The sequence below is a fragment of the Myxine glutinosa genome, chromosome 2 (genome assembly GCF_964187855.1).
Source record: "Myxine glutinosa chromosome 2, kmMyxGlut1.1, whole genome shotgun sequence".
In the NCBI taxonomy this organism is placed as follows: domain Eukaryota; kingdom Metazoa; phylum Chordata; class Myxini; order Myxiniformes; family Myxinidae; genus Myxine; species Myxine glutinosa.
Genome location: NC_136262.1, coordinates 81,395,939 through 81,419,551, shown reverse-complemented (window position 1 = coordinate 81,419,551; position 23,613 = coordinate 81,395,939). Strand labels below are relative to the sequence as shown.

Here is a 23,613-nt window from a genome sequence, read left to right as displayed (position 1 = left end):
CGGATTCGGACGAAATTTGGAAGAAATGTAGCGTATATGACAAGGACGAAATGATTAGATTTTGGTGAAGATCCGGATTCGGATCCGGCTACTAGAATTTTTAAAGTGATTCTTCACCATTGGGAGATGGGGCCATAAACGATACATATCAGGACATCTCAAAAAGTTGTGGACAGATTTGGACAAAACTTGGTGGCCCATTTGGGTGTCTGACAAGGACGATTCGATTCGATTTTGGTGAAGATCTGAATATGGATTCGGATACGAGAATTTAATTTTTAAGTGATTCTTCACCATTGGGGGATTGGGCCAAAAACGGTACATAACATGATATTTTCCAAAGTTATGGATGGAATTGGACGAAACTTGGTGGATGAGTTTGTTAGGTGGCAAGAACAAGGTGTAGTAGGGTGGCTTAGCAAAATTACCGTTACACGGTGGACAAAATCACCAAATTTGGCATGAACACTCCTAATGACCTATTAATCAATATTAGCCGAGGAGCCCTCGCGAATTTTTACGCGTATTCGTGTAAAACCAAAAAATCCAAAATGGCCGCCATCCAGTAATTAAAAACACATTTCCCGGGTTATATAAGTCATGGATAGCAAAAATTGGTATCAAAATATAAATTTTTAGGACACTGAATGTGTATTTTGATATTACAATATCACCAGTAAATTTAAAGGGACATTCAGTGATTTCATGTGAAGGGCGCCCTCAATGTTAGGGGGGGGGGGGGAAAGCTTTTGGCTTGAATACATTGCTTATAACTCCAGGTCATCAATTATTGCGAATGATAAGCTGTAAACATTGTACCCTGGAAATACAACATTATCATTAGGAGTGCAAAATATCGAGCCCAAGAATTGGGCGTGTCGCTTATTGGATGTCACGCCTACCATTACAATCAGTATCCACTATAAACCAATGAGAGGTTTAGATTAAGACTGCCTGGAAGCTTGGTTTGGCCGGACACTTTTCTGCGCACACCCTTTCCTCTCTTTTCCCGGGTTGATTCCTTCAAACTGTCTGGAATGTATGTGTCCCACACAACATCCAACCTTGTGGCATTCTGTAGCTGCTTCACCAGGTAGGGGATGAACACCTTGTCTGCATACTCAATGAACGTGCTGACTGCAGTAGTCGGCAGACAGTGCACAATGACAGCACCATCCAGTACAATGCAGTCATAGGTTGAAGGTGGCTCAGGCTGCTCGGGCTGCTCAATACATTTCAGTAGATCGGACTTTGTGTTTGGTAAATGCAGATTACCAAAGTCTGAGAGAGAAGGTGGAAAGGGTTGTATCTCATGGGCAAAGAATTCCTTCAGGTCACCCTCGCGACTTTGCATGGCAATGTACAACTGGCCAAAAAGTGCCACATTTTTCTGGAGCACTTTGATCTTCTTCCCCTGCTTTGTCGGGGCCTTGGGTTTAGGTCTCTTGAAGAGAGCCAGTGAGTTCTTCTTGATTGGGTCATGTATAGAGCAGCTGCGATCTTCAAGTACACTCTTGACATACTCCTGATACTGCTTTATGCCTGTGTCTTCCAATGTGCGTAGTGCGGATACTACAGACTCATCCATGCAATTGCGACTGTCGAGTGTCACTAGCTCTTCAAAATCATCAAGGAAGGGGTTTCCCATTCTGTTGAAGGTTTCAGAAAGATTGTTTACTTCCTTCTGAAATGTTTTTTGTGATGCAAGGCCCTGTTCATGGTTCCGAAAATCTGGGTCATCATTGGGAAAGTATTCTTCCTCAAACTGTGTTTGCAATCTGGCCAACTCGGGACCTGTTAACATCCAGCGTCTAAATGCGACAGGGTTTCCTGTGAGTCCAATACAACCACCAGAGCCTTTGACTTTCGCGTTCTCCTGTTCATGAGCTTGGTCAAATGGGATAGTAGAGAATATTTTGCTGGTTTTAGAAAGGACCCAGTGGCATTGTTTCTCAAACTCTTCCTTGATAGGGTCAGGCAGAGACTTCATATCTCTTATGTGAACAGGCATCCATCTTGAATAGTTCACATGGTCCAGGGCAAAAAACAAAGGTGTCAGCTGCTCCAAGACATCTACATACAAAGGAAAGTTCTTTTCTCTGTGAGCCCTGATGAAGATGAGAATAAGGGTTTCGTATCTCAGGATAAGGTCCCAGTACATAAAGGTGGGACTCTTCTTCAGCATGTCATTCCTCCAAGCTTCTGCAGATTGATTGTCTTTAGGTCTCTCGGAGAGCAGGAAAGCCTTTCTTTGAAGGTTATGGAGAGTAAGGAGGGTGATTTGATGGGCATGCCTGGTTCGTGTGAGATGTGACACCTTCAGAAATGAGTCGGCTATGCCAGTGAAAGCCACATCTGCCTCTGTAAGGGCGGTAGTCCAGCCAGAACTTTCCAGAATATCTCCAAGTGTGTTCCACAGTGCCATTTCTGTGTGTAAACCACCTAACATAACAACATGCACTTTTCCCCCATGAGTATCAGGCCATTTCCACTGTACAAACTTTGCCAGGGCAAATAGAGGCTGATCAAAGGTAGTGACTGGAATTTGTCCTGGGTTGAGATACTCAATCGCTTGTCTCTGGACATCCATGCCGTGCTTTATCATTGCGGCGGTGGAAGACTTTTCGTAGAACATAGGCAGTAGTGAACACACAGCTGGAGGGTCTTCTATGGGAGGTTGCTGCGAAGCATGATAGGCAGCCCAGACGATGGCATCTTCATTGGTGACATCCTCCTCTAACAGTGCTTGTGCATGTTCGACCCAACTATTTTCCTGGATAAGTGCCTCATTTAAGCAGGTCTTGGTTGGCTCTGTGTTACTCTCAGGTACTTCAATTGCAGCGGTTGTTAAAGTTACAGCAGGGACAAAAGCATAACTGACCGGGAGAGACTGCTGTGTTGCACCAGAAGGGGGTATCATAGTAGGTGGTCTGCTCTCACCAGGATCAGTTTGTGTTGGAAACTGAAAGAGACTAATTCCAGTCCCATGAAAGGAGTCATGTGAAGTGGTTGAGCTAGGGTTATGGTCTAGGTTGTCTAGGGCACCAACAGTAAACAACCCTTTCCGGAGAAAAGCAGGGCATACAACGCCGTCTTCTTCAAATCGCTCACATACAGATGTGGCAATACAGTCCTCAAGGTCCATAACCCTGTCATATGAAATGCTGATACCCATCTGATACAATTGCTGGATGAGTTTCTTGCTTCTTGTCAGTCCATGAATATTGAGACCAATGTAAATGGGGAGAGGTGGCTCACGCTCCAGAGTATGTCTTGTTTCAACAGCTGATTCAGATGGAGTTTTCTTCTTTGTGTTGTAGAGAATGGTCTGTCCTATAGTGAGGCAAGCCTGTGATTCACATCTGTCTTGATCTTTCAAGTTAAGGCCATTAAGTATAAAGGAGACAAGTGATTTGAGGCTTGGGGGCATTGAATTTTCTTGACATTGTGTTGGGAAACAGCCAGTGAATTTGAAGCATTGATGGTTGAAAATGTCTTTGCGGATTATCGTTGCAGCTTTTGCTAGAATCTCAGCGTCTTCTGAGAAATCCCGTTTTTTCAAAGCTTCCTTCAACATATTTCGCATTCCTTCTTTGAAAACAATAACCGTGTTTCTACCATCGTTCTGTTCCTGTGCCTCTGGGAAGTGTTCCAGCAGTTGACGCTTCAGCCTAGTCTTGTTGACTTCTTTGTGGATACCCATGTCCTGAAGACGATTCACATAGAGTGAATGAATCTCTGAAAGCTTAAAGAGGAAAGTCCCAGAGTCTACAGCTATCTCAATGTAGCTTGTCAGCTCTACAAACACTCTAGACTCATTCACGTTTTCATTTACATTTGGTGATTCCCGACTCAACTTTCTGACGAGACTGCGGTAACGATTTCGCAGATGGGTCAGGCATTTTAAATGATACTTTGCTTCCATCGCAATCAAATCTCCTCCAACAATTCGAGCAAGAAGCTGTGTGTCATGTAGCTCTGTGATCATACATCGTATATTGGTATCAGCATCATATGTTAAAACTTGAGAGAGCTCACCGTCCTCATGTCCTTTGTCACAGAAGATGCACTTTGCTGTGTTTATCGTTTGGCGCTTACTTGATCTCCTTTGAGACTCGACAGTGTTGGGGACACCCCTTTTCTTTGCTTGCGTCCTTGTCAACTTGGAATTGTTATATTTCAAATGGCAAGATTTATGCCAAGATGCATGGTGGGTTACAAAATCTGCAGCAGTAACATCACTGCCAAAGTAGATGTTAGTTGGAAGTGCATCAATGTCTCTGAACTGTTCTACATTTGTCAAAAATGATGTATAAGCATCTGTCATGTCACGACTTGCTATAGGATTCTGCAAAGGGCATTTCAAAGGTTCAGATGTGTGTTGCTGACAAATGATACAACAATTCCAATCTAGATCCATCTTGTATACGGGCTCGTCTCTCTTGGCACGATGTCTGAATCCAATCCGTACCAGCAGTTTCCTTGGCTTTCAATCGGTGCTCTGAAATTGAGCAAAAAGTATATATTATTCACATTAAAATAATATCAATATAAATAACTTAAGTTGAGTTTGGCAAAAATATAAATTTTACTCACAAGTAATATTAATCCAGCTTTAATTTAGCATTCACAATGGATGTCCTATAATACTTTCCATATGGAAAATTTATTGTGATAACAAAGAGAGAAAAAACACATAATCAATCACATTTATTTTCAAGTCAAGATAGGACATCTGATTTTTTGTTTTCACTAATGATGTCCTATAATGTCTTCCGTAGTTTTAAAAATGGCCTGGGCAACAGCATTGTTTAACAGTTGCTTTTTATTATATTTGATTTATACGTATTAATCATTATCATGGGTAAAGTTAATAAGTGCTATATAATGCAGTATAAAAATATCTAATTAGCCAGAATTTTCTAAATTCCTGATATAGTGCACATTGTGTTGATTATTTTGCATAGGCCATTATTTATAGGAGTGTTTAAGCTTGTCTAATTATGCTGATTGTTACCAAATGTACATAAACACATACTTCTGTTTAGCTAAAAAAACCTGACTTGATCACTGAAGTTCTGTAATTAAAGATAATAACTTGAAAAGTTGCTTACTTACCATAAAATATGTAGATTGTTAACAAAGGAGGCCAGAAAACTTTCCACCAATACATGTGCTTAGCAGTATAGTAAAGACAGCCTGCAGTCACAATGTCGCCCTCTAAATTAGGTATATAACTACGGATACCCACAAGGGTCACATTAAGGTTAGGATAAAAGCATAATTAAAACATTCACATTATTTCCATGTTCAAACCCTTGTCTCAAGAACGCACTATCTTGAGAAAAAATAGTTTAGATCACTTTAAAATTCAATTAGTTTGGATGTTGCAGTCAATATTATGTAGTTTGATTTCTTTGATCTTTAGACCTACGGGAAATAAACAACCATGTTGTCCATATGTGGTAGGTTATTTGTGTATCTTTTAAAAAAATAGGGCTTCAATAAAAATATTCTGGTATAATATAATCATACTTTGGTACAATTTAGCCATCGTATGACCGCTAAAAACCAAGGAAATTGCTATTTCAGCATAAATGGCGGCCATTTTGGATTTTTATGTTTTACTTTAATATTTCAGGAGGGTGACCGAACATGTTGAGGACATGGTTCTGATATTTAAGTAATATTTTGATACAATTTGGCTTTCCTCTAACAACTACAACCCAAGAAAATTGGTATTTTATCATGAACGGCAGCCATCTTGGATTTGTTTGTGTTACCATGGTTACGTACATATTTCGAGAGGGCTCCTCGGCTAAAATCAACTGATATACCCTAAGGAAGCCTCACACCAAAAATGGCGCTTTTGTCCGCCCGGTAACGGTAATCCTGAAAATTGACCCCAAGCCACCCCGCTAGTGATTAGATTTTGGTTCAGGTCCGAATCCCGATCCGGCCTATCGGTGCGATACAAACCATGAACTGTTCAGCCTGGTGGAGGTATGTGCTCTACCAAGTGCCCTTCTAGTTTATTTTTAGGACATTGAACGAGGGCGTCTACCCGTTGTGGGAGTATGTGGAGGCATATTGGCGACACAGTCGCATTGCTCTAGTTATTATCTATTTTCCTGTTTTCTGCACTTCAGTGGAATCCTGATTAATTATAAGAACTGAGAATTACTAGAAAATAAAATTAGACACAAATGCATTGATGGATATGTTTCCCTCTCTCCTTCACCCTCTTCCACCTCCCCCCTATTCGATGCCAACACACTGGTATATTACATCTCAATTCAAAGTTACATGAGAGACAGACAGAGACAGAGACATAGAAATAAGTATAAGGGAAGACAACATTATATACTTGTGACTTGAGTTATGGTCTGCAAAATGGTGTTTAATTAAAGAATGCATGACCTTTGACCTTTGATCATTTGGACCAAAAATTCAGTCCGTCCATCCACTTTTTACAGTAAGTAGGTACTCGTACCATTTGGGTCGCGAAGCGAATGTGATTTCAAATTTTAGGTCATGGACACAAGTTTGGAAACGACTGGGTTAAAGGTTGTTTAGTCTTTCAGTGAATCTCAAGTTGTATCAAAATTTCATTGTCATAACAAAATTCCTGTATGCACTAAAAAAAAACCTGTGTTATGTGGCCACTTTTCGTTGCCTGAAGGTGTAGGACATTTATCTTCATGCGGTCCACTGTCTAACCGCTAAGCCAACACCTTCATCGAGGTGTAACATCATCAAACACAATTTCCAGCAATAATTCCCATCTTCTCAGATTAACATGGAGGGGGAGCCGGCTATCATCCCAAGGTAGTACAGCAAAACAAGTCCTTTTGCGTTGCACTATGCTTGGTGCCTGGTGTTGGCTTAGCGGTCAGGGTGCCGGCTTGGGATCCTAGGATCCTGAGTTCGAATCCCGGTCGATCGCTGAATTAACGCCAGGGAGGTTGACTCAGCCTGTCATCCTTCCGAGGTCGGCAAATTGAGTACCAGCTTGCTGGGATGAATGATCCAGATTACGAATCCAGATTAAGAATTACAGAATGATGGCAATGCCGCCCTAAAGGCACCTGGTACCTGGAGGTGCCAGGTACCAGAGGGTGCCTGGTTCTTATTTTCACCTGTACTTAACCTATTTCATTGGCCCCTAGCTCGCTCTACAATCTCTGCCCTGACGGCACCTGGTACCCGGAGGTATCAGGTACCCGGCCCCTATTCTCACCTGTATTAGACCGACTTCGCTCACCCCCCAGATGAGTACCCAGATTTAGAATAGGTACACCGTATCCCTACGCATCGTAAGAGGTGACTAAGGGTTGGCGTCATTAAGGGCATCCGGCCATAAAAACATTGCCTCAAAAAGGGAACCATGAGGTCATGGGGCCCGCAAGGCTAACCTCAGCGTTAGCGGGGGGAAATGGCCCTAAAAACGATCATTCAATCATTCATTCATTATGCTTAAGATGACACGACAATCATTTGAACATTTTGTCCAAAATTTATCTCAACCCTTTTGGGCATGATACAGGCATTTTATTTTTTATTTTAAAATTGTCTTTTATTGTGGGATTAGCATTGCCGATTGACCAAGCAATGCAGACTGATAAAGTAATGCTTCATCAACTGATGACATGGTGGCCATGGAAGGTCGATTTGTGGAGGCAATGTACTGTTATTGAGACCATCTCTGCACCTCACAGTGCATTTCGGCAGCACTGTCATCTATAAACTTGATACACGGAATGGATACAGTAGCGGCATAAAAAAGGCAACTTGGTTGTCCATAATCTTAAAATATTTATTAGTTCCCACAAGGCCCTGCAGTGGCATGGGAAATCTGAGACCATGGCATCTGAATGTACTTCAGACATCTGAATGTATTTCTGCTCCTCCAGTGGCCTGTGTTGATATTCAATGCATAATTGCAAGGTCCGATGATCATGAGGTGCTTCGCTATACACAAACCATGCCACCTGTTTGCTAATATGTGAATTCCGTTTTGCTAAAATCCAACTATTCTAAAAAAAAAATTCCATTGGTCCACAGTTCAATCTTCGGCTGATGAGCAATGCAGATGTATCTTATTATAATGGAGCAAACGTATTTGGTTATGTATGCATGTATAGTTGTGACCAAAACGTCTTCTTCTTCTTCTTCTTCTTCAATAATACTGTCTTGTTCATGGGCCGGGTAACACCGACCCTGAACTGATTAGACCGAAACGGGCTTCATCGAGGCAATCCAAATGATGGCGATATTATTATTCTGGCGTGCGCGGGCTGAGGAGAATGTCGAGGACGTTAAAGCTTTTAATAAACCAAACTGGTTTATTCCTGAACAAATAACAAGCATGGAAAATGAATTCAATAACAACTATATGCAATGAGCTAAGCAAGGAGGTAAAATAAATCCTTTAAAATCGAAGGCACCTCGGGCGAGGGACAAAACCGGGCATCTTATCTTATGCCAGGCAAAGCCAGGCAGCTTAGGAGGGGGGAAGGTGGCACGGAGCAGGTGATGAGGTGATGGGCAGGGAGAGGAGACAGCAGGGAGATGAAAAGGTGAGGAGGAGATGAGCAGGATGATCAACAGGCAAGGGGAACCACCTTTAGAGGCCATTTCCCCCTGCAGAGCAGGGGTTGGCCTTTTACGGGCACTGTGGTCCCCTTATTTTTGAAGCAATGTTTTATGGCCAGATGCCCTTCCTGCCACCAACCTTGTTAGTCGCCTCTAGCGACACATAGGGAATTACCAGTGAACTGGTACTCAATTTGCGAACCTCAGAAGGATGACAGGCCGAGTCAACCCCCCTGGTGTTAATTCAGCGATCGACAGGGATTCGAACCTAGAATCCTAGGATCCCAAGCCAGCACCCTAACCGCTAAGCCAACACCAGGCTTAATCAACAGGCAAGGGGGGGGGGGGGGGGTGGAGATGAAAGCAGCACCAGGTAATTCTCCTCACTAAAATCACGAGCTCCTCAGCACCCTGTTCCCACTCCTCCTGGCTCCTACCCCTTCTCCTCAAATCTCTACCAATCCCTGCCCATCCTTATCAGCTCCTCCCTCTTCTCCTGAGATCTAGCGCAAATCCTCTTGTGCCTTTTTTACAGCTCCTCATCTCCCTTGACAACCCACCGCCGCTCCAGGTGTCTTGCTCCACCCTTTTCCAGGGGATGATCATAGCTCTGCCCCTCTCTCCTTGACTGGCAGAATCCCTTTGTTTTCTGGCTAGAGATGTAACCCGGCACGCCCGGTGGATGTTTACATGAGGTTTAACACACGTCTCCTTAACTTTAATCGGTCTCTATCTTATCACAAGCACGACCCTCGTATCATGCACATTCAAAAAAATCCTGAAGCTAATAGGTCCCTACTTCCTTCCATCGAGATTTGCTTCCTACTCGCACACGGACCATCCTACTCTATACAGTTATATCCCTTCTAAAGTAATCTCTAACCCCTCCACCCCTATGAATGTAACAATATTTTAAGGTAATCCATAAAAGTAGACCCCTTAGACCTTTGAAGACACTTGAAGTCCCCCAAGGCCCTTAATACCCTGAAGACCACAAAGACCCAGAAGAACCCAAAATCCCCAAAATAAAAAAACCCTCTCCTTTTCAAATTCTGAGTGTCAAACAAGGAAGTAGCACATACCATTTTTATGCCTCCGCCAATGAAGTCACCGGAGGGATTATGTTTTCAGGTTGTCCGTCCGTCCGTCCGTCTGTGATAAGTTTTCGTTATCAGGATAACTTGAGAACGGCTGAAGGGATCTCAGTCAAACTTGGTGCAGGTACAGTCACGTGAAAAAGTAAGTACACCCCATGTAAAGTTTTGACTTTTTCAACATATTTCAACATACAGCTATTTGATCTTCATTTCAACAATATTGATAGATAAAGGTGATATAATATAACAAATATCATGAAACATTTATATTTTGTAGTCCATTGTATAATTTAAATAAACATAAATGCAAATTTCGCATGTGGAAAAAGTAAGTACACCCTTGGCTCTAATAGATGGTATTGCCCCCTTTGGCAGAAACAACCTCAAGTAGGCGTTTTTTATAACTGTCTACCAGTCTCTGACATCGACTGGGAGAAATTTTTGCCCACTCCTCCATGCAGAATTATTTCAGCTATGCGATGTTTGAGGGGTTTCTTGCATGCACAGCTCGTTTCAAATCCCCCCACAACATCTCGATGGGATTTAGATCCGGACTTTGACTTAGCCATTCCAGAACCCTCCATTTCTTTCTTTTCAGCCATTCCTTGGTGGATTTACTGGTATGTTTCGGGTCATTGTCATGTTGCAACGTCCACCTTTGGTTGAGCTTCAACTTTCTGACAGATGGCCTCACATTATTCTCAAGCACCCGCTGGTACAATGAAGAATTCATTGTGGATTCTATGATGGTGAGCTGCCCAGGCCCTGATGCAGCAAAGCTGCCCCAAACCATAATATTTCCACCACCATGCTTTACAGTTGGTATCAGGATCTTGTGGTCAAATGCTGTCTTTGGTTTTCGCCAAACATGTCTTCTGGTACTGTGGCCAAATAGCTCTACCTTTGACTCATCTGTTCAGAGCACATTGTTCTAGAAGTTCTGGTCTTTGCCTAGGTGTTCATTGGCAAACTTGAGTCTTGCCCTGATGTTCTTTCTGGACAGCAAAGGTTTCCTCCTGGCACACCTCCCATGTAGATTAAATTTGTGCAGCCTCTTTCTAATGGTAGACTCGTGCACTTTGACATCAACAATGGCCAGAGCTACCTGTAGGTCCCGTGATTACATTCTGGGGTTCTTAGAGACTTCTTTCAGCATATTGCGGTCTGCTCTCGGCGGAACTTGCTGGGGCGGCCTCGCCTGAACAAGTTGGCAGTTGTTTGGAATCTTCTCCACTTGTAGATGATCTTCCAGACAGTCGAATGATTGATTTCAAATTGTTTGGAGACCTTTTAAAATCCCTTCCCAGACTCGTAGGCATCTATAACCTTCTTTCTGAAGGCCTCAGAGAGCTCTTTTGATCTAGGCATGGTGATGCCGCACACTTCAACAACAAAGAGCAAACCAAACTAAATGTCTGAGGTTTAAATAAGACAGGTTCCTCCAAGATCCTCTCTAACAATGTTCTAATCATTTGCACCTGAGCTGGTGCACCTGATTCTAATTTTAGGTATTTGAAGTAGTGATAAATGTAGGGGTGTACTTACTTTTTCCACATGCGAAATTTGCATTTATGTTTATTTAAATTATACAATGGACTACAAAATGTAAATGTTTCATGATATTTGTTATATTATATCACCTTTATCTATCAATATTGTTGAAATGAAGATCAAATAGCTGTATGTTGAAATATGTTGAAAATGTCCAAACTTTACATGAGGTGTACTTCCTTTTTCACGTGACTCTATGTATAATGAGGTAAAGATGAACTGATTCGATTTTGGGGTCACGCGGCTAAAGGTCAGAGGTTATGCTAGGTTAAAATCCTGTTATCACGATAACTTGTGAACCAGTGATGGGATTCTGACCAAATTTGGTACAATTATGTATAATGATGTAAATGTTAGCTGATTTAGAATTTGGGGCCAAGTGGTCAATGGTCGAAGTCTGAAATAGGTCTATAACTTGAGAACGGTTAAAGGGATTTAATTCAAACTTTGTACAGATCTTACTATAATTCACCAAATGTCCGTCCGTCCGTTCGAAGGTACCGCAAAAATAGCTCAACCGATCGATCGCAACGATATTTTGGATGGGTATTCCTGGGATCTCCTGGGAGTAAAATAGGCTATATTGTTTTTCCAATTTTTCCAATTTTCCAATTTTCCAGTTTTTCCAAACACGATGGAATAATATTTACCGATATGAACAGTGATGTGGCTTTTGTTGAAATTCTACAAATACTGTTTATTCTACGTACCAGGAGAGAGTAGATCGACTCCTGACAAACTCTTCCTATATAAACGTGCGGCTCCGAAGTAACATGGCAGCGTGTGCAAAGCGACTGAGAAACAGGTGTAGCGGCCACTTCCGTGTTACAGATTCGGTGCGCACTCGTCACACATAAACGTGCGACTGAGAAAGGTGGCCGCTTCCGTTTTGCAGAATTCAATCTTTTTTCAAAATGGGCGCCATGTACTGTTTCGATTTTGATGATTTGCGTGTGATATGATTTAACGGATGTTTATATGAATCGTTAAAAAATTTTAAAAGCCTTAAATTTCTGATATTTTACCTTTTCATTTGGGCCTCCCAATTGAAGCCTTGCCCATAGGGCGGGTACCGTTGCTAGTATGTATAATGTGTAGAGATTAACTGATTAGATTTTGGGGTCCTGAGGTCAAGAGGTCAAAGGTCAGAGGTCATGTCAGGTAAAAATGTGATAACTTGAGAACAGCTGAATGGATTTAAATCAAACTTGGTACAAGTATTATGATGATGTAACAATGTGGGCGGAGGCATATCGGTTGACGTCATGACATCGAAGCGTGTCGACATCGAAGCGTGTCGTTCTAGTTGGTCTTTACTATGATTTGGATGGGGCTTGAACCACCGACCTCCTGAACTTGGATCGGAAGCTCTAACCATTACACCACCGAGTCTGGTATTTGGACGAGAATAAAACTTTATGGTATAAATACATAAAACCTAGTACAAATAAGCATTTATTTGACTAAAAAAAACTGTAAATAATTGTATAAAGTGTGAACAAACATTGATCGAATACACAACTGTGCAGTGCACTATTCCCACACAGCTGATCTACATTCGCTCAGTCATTTAAATGTAACATAAGTGAAATGGGGGAGCGGGACAGAAAGCCCTGTCCCTGATGGGAATAAATGTATCTGACCGACGTGAAAATGGTCACAATTATTATTTATTTATTTTTGAGTGATCCATTAAAACTCCACACAAAGATGCGTAACCGAGCAGTGTCCGACTGAGCTGACCCCTCGACACCAGAGTGCGCCATCTCAATGGTTGTTTATCATGGGGTTGTATTGTCGAAAGGTCCAAGCTTGTCAGCCATTGAAATCGACCATCACTGATGGAATTTTCAATAAAGATGCAGGATTACAAACACACCATACACTTAAGGGTTTCAAATATTGCATGGTCCGCCCTCGATCTGAGGTGCTCCTGATCTACGTTAGCCGGAAAATCTAGGACCTGGCCTGGTCTGCTTGGATGTTCCAGGTCTTTCCTCAGCCAGATCTGATCATTAATAACATATCTGCTTCACATATCACCCCCACCCTCCTTTTCCCTCCTCCCCCAACCTCCCATTTTACACCCCATCCCATTCCACCTTTACTTCTACTTGTAACTCACAGATTTTATGTTTACCACCTTGTAACTCCACTCACAGCTCTGTTGATCAGAAATTTAATTATTTAATAATGTTTTGCTGAATGACATCAACATTTAAGACACAGGACATACCACCGATCCAGTATCTTCTTGTAGTACAGGACAGGAAGAGAAGAATTTAATTTGATGTAAGCGTTCTTTTACTTTAATTTTCGTAAGTACATCTTATCATTACCTCCGCCACCGAAGGTGGACGGAAGTTGTTTTCACCCCGGTCTTATCTGTCTGTCTTGTTTGTTTGTGAACAGGATATATCTCAAAACGGTGTGGACGGATTTGGATGAAACTTGGTAGACAGGTTGGGTGTACAAGGAAGAATTGATTCGATGTTGGTGAAGATCCAGATCTGACAAATAAAACGTAAAAATTTATTTTTTAGCGATTCTTCACTATTGAGAGATGGGACCAAAAACGATATATAGCAAAATATCTCAAAAAGATGTGGACGAGTTATGACAACACCAGGTAGCAACAAGTAGGTAGCAACAAGGTAGCCCCCCCCCCCCCACCCTCCATTTATCTTTACCATCTTGTAACTGCACCCCCAAGTGCCCTTTCCATAACCCCAAAGCCATTGGTATATATTGAAGCGTTAAGCTGCAATCATTGCTGGTGATTAAGACGCACTATTATTATGTGTGGATGGGGATACAATTAGCGATTTTTAACCTATGATTTTTAGCCCCAAAATGGGCCTCAGCCCAACTGGAGACTTCTATTTTGGGATCTGTCTGTCCTTCAGTCCATCTGCAACCTCTACCCGAAAAGTACCAGATGCATTTGTTTCATGTTCAGCACCTGTATGCATTCATATTTGGACATGAGGCATGTCAAATCCTTTTGAGAACGGAGGGAATTTGGAATTTTATTTACTGGGAAGAGTTGTACCATGCAGGATTGTATATGCGTTCAGGAAGCAATATATACAGTATGCACTTTACCTTCTCCACTACCACACTCGATTATGAAACAATTATTTATTTATATACAGCACCATCTCTACTACTCTACTACCAACAAGTGACTGACTCAATTATTAATTTATATACTCTACCATTTCCACTACCAACACCTGTCTATTACTTTTTTGTATACATAATTGAGGCTCGGGGGAGACCTCATGCAACTTAAGTGCTGTTCTAGTTCGAAATGTAATCACTTCAGTTACTGACAATCCTCACTGCAGTGCATAACTACAATAGCATAACATACTGTATTACTGTATGTGTATAGTGATTCTAAAGTTGACTTAAACTGCCAGGAAGTATATGAGAGTATTACTGCAATTCTAACTGCACCATTTTTAGGCGTAGCCCATAGGGCAAGCCGTCTACAACAGTGTTTGTCCGTCCGTATGCCCCCTCAAATGTATACCAATCAGAGCTGAGGATCTGGTCACATGACAGGGTGATGTGATTACGTCTGATGTCATTATGGCGGTGCAGCAGCTGACTCTCCGCACACCGCCATTTTAATTCCAATTTCGTTCAAGCCGAACATATCTTCGAACCTGTCATATATCACAATCGCCATGCTCTAACTTTACGTTTTTCATTCTGTGTGAAACATAAACAAACCGATTGTTAAAATGACCATCAAATATCGAAAGCATCGGCGTTACGGCTCTTCCAACAATACGGTATGTATAGGCCTTAGGCTTCATGCCCCACCTTTGGACCGCTTCAGACAAATTAAGCCCAGGTTTCTTAATACAGTAGTGTATCGTTTCAGAAGTATCGTTTTCGTAATAATAATAATAATAATATAGTCAATATAACCATAACGCTTTAATCCCATTGTCGTGAATGGAAAGTTAATGGATTGAAGCGGTGTATGGTTCATGAATCAATGATAAGCAGTGCAACCGCAGAAGTAAGGAATTCGCCTCGGTTTTTTAAATAGTAATATCATTTTCATAATAATGATAACGTAACGTTAATATTATAATAAATGTAATCGTAACACTAATCCCTTCGTATTGACTGCAAATTTACTAGAGGTTAAAATATATCTTCTTTCTTATACATTAAAGTAGCGGCAGTTTTGTGTCACTACATCATTACGTCTATCTTCAACTAAAGTATCAAACAAGCCCGGCCACGCCGCCGTTAGACTTTCGGTCTTGTTGCCTAATGCTTGCTTCAAGGCCTTAAACACACTCTTAAACATGCCCTCGCCGATGTGTAAAAGTTTTTGTTCTTTAATCTCTTGTGATTAGGTTCACTCTCCGGAGATTTGCGATTCACTTTGAAAGGGTGATAATCGCATGATTAGCGATTCTACATGTGTCTAACTCTTAAACGCCTTTTGCAAGTTTTGCCCCACATGTCCCATATGGTGCGGTTGGGGGCTGTGTCCTCGGCAAGGATTCTTTTTTTTTCTTCCTTATTCTTCTTCTTCTTCTCTCTCTTCTTCTTCTTCCTCCTCTTCTTCTTCCTCTTCTTCTTCTTCTTCTTCTCCATGTTCACTCACTTCCTTCCCCCATTTGAGTGTGAAAGGTGTATAAAACTTTTAAATTGATGCTAAAATTTAATATACTGGTTAAGGAAAAGTTATAAATTTTATTTTTCATTGTCAAAAATCAAACTCTTGGTCATAGATAATATGCAAGTAGACTAATTATGCGTTGCTTAACAGGCAAGAAGAGCTCCCTACTGTTGCATAAGGTCGAGCATGACCTTAATTCCGGCGTTTTCAACAACAGTGAACATGAGATAATTCAGCGCATTGTGAAGTACGACCGAGAAATGATGTACCGTGATCCAGAACTGGCAGTTGAGGCCAGCTCCCCTGCCAAGTCAGCAGTTGGCTCACTCATTCAATCTGCAGCAGCGATGTCGGTCTCCATTGCATTGACCCGGCGTACTGGACTTGGCTCACCAGGGGAGGGTCCATCTGGTCTTCAGAGTGGCCATTATGAAGAAGGTGCCGATTTGAGCCCTCCGCCCATCCCTGCTGTTGCATCAGCGATCATTGGTGGAACTTCCCCAGTGGTGGGTGTTGCTTTCCTGGTCACTGGAAGTCGTGCGGTGACCCACAGCCCATCTGCTGAGAAGTCAGAGATTACTGGGGCATCAAAAGATGGTCACCTTTGTCCTCCTGAATCTGCAAGACTGCATATCTCCCACGGCTCCCAAGGTTCGATTTGGGGTAACACCCAATCATCATCTCGCTATCCAGCTCTCCACCGCAGCACACAGGTTTTGCCCACAAACCTGATTGGTTTCGGTCATGACACCCGGTCTCTCTCGGCCTCGCAACCTGCATTGCCAGACACGCCTGGACACCATGGAGGAGCAGCGGTGTCTCTGCAGCACGGCTGTTCACCCTATTCTACAACTTCGTGTTCTCAGCCCAGTTCTGCACACTTTCTGCTGAGACAAATGTCATCTGGTAACCTAAACCCTCCAAGGGGCAGCCAAAGTAAAATGCCACACTTATCGTCCCTTTCTAAATGTGAGACCCTTTCCCTTGAACTAGATTTCGACCCATCAAAGGCACGACTTCCTTCCAACCTGTAGCCCGTGTTGTCATATGGTTAAATTGCTCGGTTGCTTTGCTGTTCTGTTGTTTTTTTTTTTTCCAGCAACATGCAGGACATGAGGTTCCACACTTGAAATGAGCACATCATGCCACCAATCCCTCAATCATGCAATCAAATTTATAATGCCCATATAGTCTGACAGCACCTTAATGTTCACCTGTAGTGGGTGGACTCCACACTTCTGTTTTCATGAACCACCCATAAACCTCGGTGGTGGAAGTTTTTGTTTTGAAATGGACAAATAATTTTTTTAAATGTTTATCGAAGATTTTAAAAATCCATCTGGACAGACTAAAAGAAAGAATGAATACATAACCAAAGGGCTTTATGGGTGGTGACTTGGTAACGAGATGTTTTAAAACTAGGAAGATAAATGATCTGTGCAGAACAACACTGCATTCCAAGTGATCTGCACAGCGCAGCACTGCATGCCATCCATTGCACTGATGGTGGGCTATGCAGGGTAACAATTTAGGTTGAGGAGGCCTACGTATGGCAGTGGTACATGCGGGAGGGGGTGGGCATGCAGGGCAGCAGTGCATGCTGGGGAGGCCTACACATGGCAGTGGTGCTTATGGTGGCGTAAGGGGGGGCTATGCAGGGAACTGGTGCATGGCGGGATAGGCTACATAAGGCAGTGGCACATGGTAGATAGGGGCCTATGCGGGGCAGTGATGCATTCTAGGGGTAAGGCAGTGGCTCATGCAGATGGGGGGGGGGGGGCTTTGCAGGGCAGCACATGTGCCAGGGTGGAGGGGGGGTTGTGGTCAGTGTTACATGAGTTAATTGCTGGAAGGAGTGAGAACCCATGTCAGGTACTTTAATTACTTTATATTGACTTCGAGGAAAGTTTAAAGAGTTCTCTTTTTCAGGATTCCATGTCATCCTAATGTTAAAACTGCACTGATTTACATAGGTGTGAGAGACATGTTGTTGTAGTGTCACGTGGTCATGAATCCAGCTTTTTATGGACTCTCTTACGTTGACAAGAGCATTTGATTCCTGTAACGCAGCACAATCACTTCCATCCATTGAATTATTGTCACTGTAATTTTGTCGTCCGATAGATAAATGAGAGAAGTGAGTCCTGAAATGTTATGGTTTTTCTTCAATCCTTGCCTCAATTGTGCTATATCTGGTGAATCTACTCATGCAAATTATATGAAAAGGAAATGATCACATTTCCATGCACTCTCCATTCTTCGTTCAATATGTCACATGATAGCAAACACTTTTGGCAGCATTAAGACACTTGACTGCTGCCACCTGGAATCATTGAAGCACAACGGCTATTGAGAGCTTGTTTGTCACAGTGCACAGATTATATGGAGAATTCATCATTGGGATTATACTTTTTCCGAAACTGTCTTCACCTGGAACTGATTGGTAATGAATTTATCCATTTACTTTCAGTGGGAACATTGTCATTTCCAAGGGGCCTAACGATTGTTGTGAGTGGATTCAACTTGCGTTTTACATTTCTTTTTCAGTGATTCTTCTATTTGGCAACTTCTCTAGTTTTATTATTATAATAGCTGTGATGGTCTAATCTTGCTGTTTATCTTATTGTGCACCTTTTGTGTTGATCTCACTGTTCAATGATTTGTTTCTTGCTTCTTCTACCTCAATAAAATCTGTTTCCTGTGATATAAGGAGTTACCAGAATCTTGAGGTTTAGAAATGCTCTCTCTTGGCTGAATTCTTGGCTCCGTAAGCTAGCACCATCAGAGTGAGGAACCGGTGTCTGTGAGGTTAGCACCCTTTACCCCTTACCCGATTCAAACTATTGATTGTACCATTACAAAAAGGGGGGAGTTGTGGATTGTACCATCACAAAAAAGGGGGGGTGAATAGGGTAACAGGTTAAATCGGCAGCGGCGGATCCAGGGGGGTGGGGGTGCAGGGGGTGCGCACCCCTCCCCTTCGATCCAGGAGGAGGGTGCAGGGGGTGCGCACACCCCCCCCCCCTCCCCTCTGCAATGCAACGGCATGGATGTGCTGGAGGCATCCCCTATGATTGACGACAAGAAGGACGCGCTCACTCAACTACGGTCAAATGCTGAAACTAAATTCTCTCTTTGGTTCGATCATGCTAAGACCATGATAGAATCTGTAGGAGGTGATGTCACAATGCCGAGAGTTGTAATACGACAAATCCATCGTCCAAACACTGCCGCCAATACTCCCTTGCTCTTCTACCTCAGAAACATGTCCATTCCATTTCTCGACCACCTCAGCCAGGAAATAGATACCGATTCTGTGCTGAAAATCGGAAAGGTCGTGATCTGTTTCTGCTGATGCCACACAAAAAACATGTTGCACGCATGCACACCACAGACACACACACACACACACACACACACCTACAAAATTCATCAATTTATAGCAGAAGGAACAGCTGGACAAGTCATTTCACCAGTTCCTCTATCTGACCATTAGTCATCGCGAATCTGTTGAACTGTTGGACCAGGGAAGAACACAAGGAACTACAGAAACTTCCAAGAACACACGAAATGCTGTTTCTGACGATCGATTTAAAAAAAATTCCCGGGGGAGGACCCCCAGACCCCACTTAACCTCCCCCTCTACAACGCTATAGTTTCATGCACCCCCCTCCTCCCCCTCCCTCCCCGTCTTGAAATTCCTGGATCCACCCCTGATCAGGTAGAAATTCAAACGACTCGAACCCTATTCACCTCTTACGTTATGTTCCTCAGGCCATTACGCAATTCATCCCGTTTTTCTATTCACCTCTTATTCACATTTCCCAGATTTCTGCCCGATTCAACGAAAGTAGTCATGTTAAGGTTTTAAACGTACCCTCTTCCCCCTTTTTTGTAATGGTACAATCCACAACACTCCCTTTTGTTGTAATGGTACAATCCATACTTTGAATTGGGTAAAAGGTGCTAACTTCAAGGACGTAGGAACCAGGAACCACTATTCTTTATTTATCATCAAGCACAGATATATATATACTGAAACGCAAAAGAAACTTACCATCTTTGAAACCTTTAAATATCAACAATAACACTGCGTGTAGTAAATGTGTGAACTTATTTGTGGACAATAGTGTCCTCACTGTCAGACAAAATGGTCATGGATGGTCACTTGAACCTTCAATGGTCACTTCATAGCACAGCTGTTGAACAGCCGTTTTGACTGTCGGTGATTAGCCAAGGGGTACGGGATGATTTTAATGAGCTGCACGTGATGTCTTGATATTGGCTTTAAAAAGGCCAGTGCAAAATGGGCATTTCAATCAACATGCCACGATTGTCAAGGGATCAATGGCAGCGTGCCCTGGGCATGCTGCAAGGCGGACTGAGCTACCGTGAGGTGGCACGTCGCCTTGGCTGTTCACACCAGACGATATCGGCCCTGGTGGACAGAGACACCTTCCACAACTCTGCAGATGATAGACCTCGATCAGGGAGGCCAAGAGTCACCACTGCAAGGCAGGACAGGCAGATGGTCCGAAGTCACCTGCGGGATCGATTCCGTCCAGCATCCCGCACTGCGGCAGAAACTCCGGGGCGTGCAAACCCACGGATCTCCAATGATACTGCACGAAGACGACTGCATGACTATGGTCTGACTGCCAGAAGACCATACAGAGGCCCCGTGATGACGGCTGCCCATCGCCGCAACCGACAGAGATGGTGTCAGCAGCATCAGCGGTGGACCTTGGCGCAGTGGAAGGAGGTCGCTTTCAGCGATGAGTCAAGGTTCTGTGTGGACAGTCCTGATGGGCGTGAGCGTGTCTGGAGAAGAACTGGCGAGCGATATGCCGATTGTTGCGTGCGTCAGGCCAACAGGTGGGGTGGCCCAAGTGTGATGGTGTGGGCCGCCATATCAGGCCGGTACAGGACGCCACTGGTGGTTGTGGATGGGAATCTTAACGCCCAGTGGTATGTGGATAACATCCTGCGACCTCATCTGCTGCCATTCCTGCTAGACCACCCAGAACTGAGAACCTTTCAGCATGACGACGCTCGTCCCCATGCTGCTCGCTTTACCACTGCATTTCTCCAAGGCGAGAACATCAACACCATGCAGTGGCCTGCGCTCTCCCCTGACCTGAATCCCATAGAGCACCTGTGGGATGAGCTTGGGAGATGCGTAGTTGGCAGGGCCAGGACACGGGCAGAGCTGCTTCAGACATTGAGGACTGAGTGGGACAGAATCCAGCAGCAATCCATCCAAAGACTGGTAGGCAGTATACGCCGACGATGCACTGCCTGTATCCAAAACAATGGTGGCCACACACGCTATTGAAAGGGGACTGACATTGCACCCTGTGCTGTTCTGTACTGTAGAACAAACTGATGAGATGGTGTATCTTGGTCAAAAACTTGACATGTCATCAATAAAATGCCAATGTTTCAATTAGCAATTGTTGGTTTGTTTTATTTTGAACTGTTACAATTTTATTACATTTCAAACAAGTGGTAAGTTTCTTTTGCGTTTCAGTATATATATATATATATATATCACATTATTTATTTATATATTTATATGTAAATTTATATATACAGGAGGACCCCACTTTTCGTGGGGGATACATTCCTGGAAAGCACCACGAACTACGAAAACCGCGAATGGTGGGGCATTGTTTATGGACTCTACAAGGTGTCGAAAGTGTTCCACAGGTATGTTGGCCCATGTTGACTCTAATGCTTCCCACAGTTGTCAAGTTCGCGCATTGTGGATCTCTACTCCGAATAGCTCGTTCCATCTCATCCCACAGATGCTCAATTGGATTGAGATCTGGTGACTGGACAGGCCACTGCAGTAAGCTGGACAATCTCAAGGCTTCTCTTTGATTTTTCCCTCTCTGTAGAACTTGATAGAGTCGGGAGCTGGTCCAACACTTGGAATATGTCTTTCAACCCCAACAAGTCTGTTACGTTTCGGCAGAAAGGGCTTTTGATAGCAACTCACCCATGGAGGCCAGTTTTGATAAGAGACCTTTTGACATGAAAATGTCGATGAAAATCTGACAGTAGATGAGTCTGACAGTAGATGAGTCCGCATAAACCCCTGAGGTCTGTGCCAGTTCATCTGTAAGTTCAGCACTTGATCTTTTTTATATTCCTTAAGGAACGTACCTTTAAGTTTTCTCATAAGTTTATTGAGTTTATTTGGCCTTCCAGTCTGTTTTCTGTATTTAACTTCTCCAGTCTCATTATGCTTTTGTATTTTTGCTTGAATGGCACGTGTGGAAATACCTGTTTTGTGGGGTATTCTCTGGGCATTGCGTTATTGGAGTAAAACTATTATTTTGAGTGTCATCGAGTTTGACATGTTGGACAGACATGGTGTGGGTTTATATTACCGGCAAGAGAGAAATTACAAATTAGTGGGAAATGTGGTGGGCTAAGACTTTTGCACAGTACTGTATATTGTTACTAAAATGATTTCGAAGTTAATGAGGGGTTAATTATGCATCAGTTATACCTCAATGAGTGTTTGCTTAACTGTATATAAATCCCAATTAGCATCCCAAAATCAGATGTCTCATAAGTTTCCACGTCATTCTCAATTAGTGCTACGAATAGCCGAGAAATTGTTCCTGTCCAGTTAGGCATGCTGTTGAATTGCCTCTGCTATTTTTATTTTGGCTTTCTCTGTCTCTGCTTAAACAGTCACATGGTCAAACTAGAACGGGCACTCGGTAGAGCGCATACCTTCGCCGCAGCTACTGTTCTGTACTTGGCATGGGAGTGTAGGGAACAGAACAACAAAAATACGATTTTGACCTTTTCGTGACCTTGACCTTGACCTTTGACCCGATTGCTCCCAAAATCTAATCAAATGTGTCCCGTATAATAACCAATCATCCCACCAAATTTCATGCAATTCGGTTGAATACTTTTTGAGTTATGCGAATAACATACACACACACACACACACAGACATACAAATAAATACACAGCGATCAAAACATAACCTTCCGCTTTTGCGAAGGTAATTAATAAAATCCGAGCCACAACACACCGCTGAATCGCCACACGTGTGCAAAATTCCTCTGCTCGGCATCTTAGTTCATCTCAGGCCACCTTACGTGACCCATTCGACATGCGGATATATATGTATATATACAGTATATATATATATATATATATATATATATATACGTATATATATATATATACTGTATATATGACTGTATATATATACAGTGGTGGGCAAACATATTGGCACCCTTGCACTTTTTTCAAATAATGCACCATCTCTTCCAGAATATTGTTGAAATTAAAATATATTTTGATATCCACATATGTGTTTCTTTGAACTTCAGCGGAACAAAATAAAAAAAGCTGAAAAAATTACTAAATCTTAATTTATTCCACACAGAAATCCTAAAATGGCCCGGACAATATTATTGGTACCTTTTAGAAGTTGTTAGAAATAATTAAATTTCAAGCAGGTGATTCTCCTTTACTTTGGAACTGAACTCACCTGTGGTGAGTTGCAGGTGTCTGCAATATAAAAATCACTCATTCAACCAGTTTGAATAGAGAGAAGGAGTCATTCTGCTGGTCTGTGTCACTGTGTGTACCGCAATGAGCATGGAGAAAAAGAAAACCAGAGAATTGTCTGAGAAGGTCAGATTGTAGCTAAGCCTGGACAATCTCAAGGCTACAGGTCCATCTCCA

At 42.7% G+C, this 23,613-nt stretch overlaps 1 protein-coding gene across 1 annotated transcript in view; it reads left to right on the top strand.

The window, feature by feature from the left end:
- The window catches only part of LOC137421650 (potassium/sodium hyperpolarization-activated cyclic nucleotide-gated channel 2), a 102,128-nt gene extending 85,068 nt beyond the window's left edge, over positions 1-17,060 (top strand). Inside the window, exon 12 of the mRNA XM_068107907.2 lies at positions 16,045-17,060. Within this exon, the coding sequence (XP_067964008.1) occupies positions 16,045-16,928 (884 nt within the window). The 3' untranslated portion in view covers positions 16,929-17,060. The remainder of the gene's footprint in view (positions 1-16,044) is intronic.
- The last annotated feature ends 6,553 nt before the right edge of the window (positions 17,061-23,613 follow it).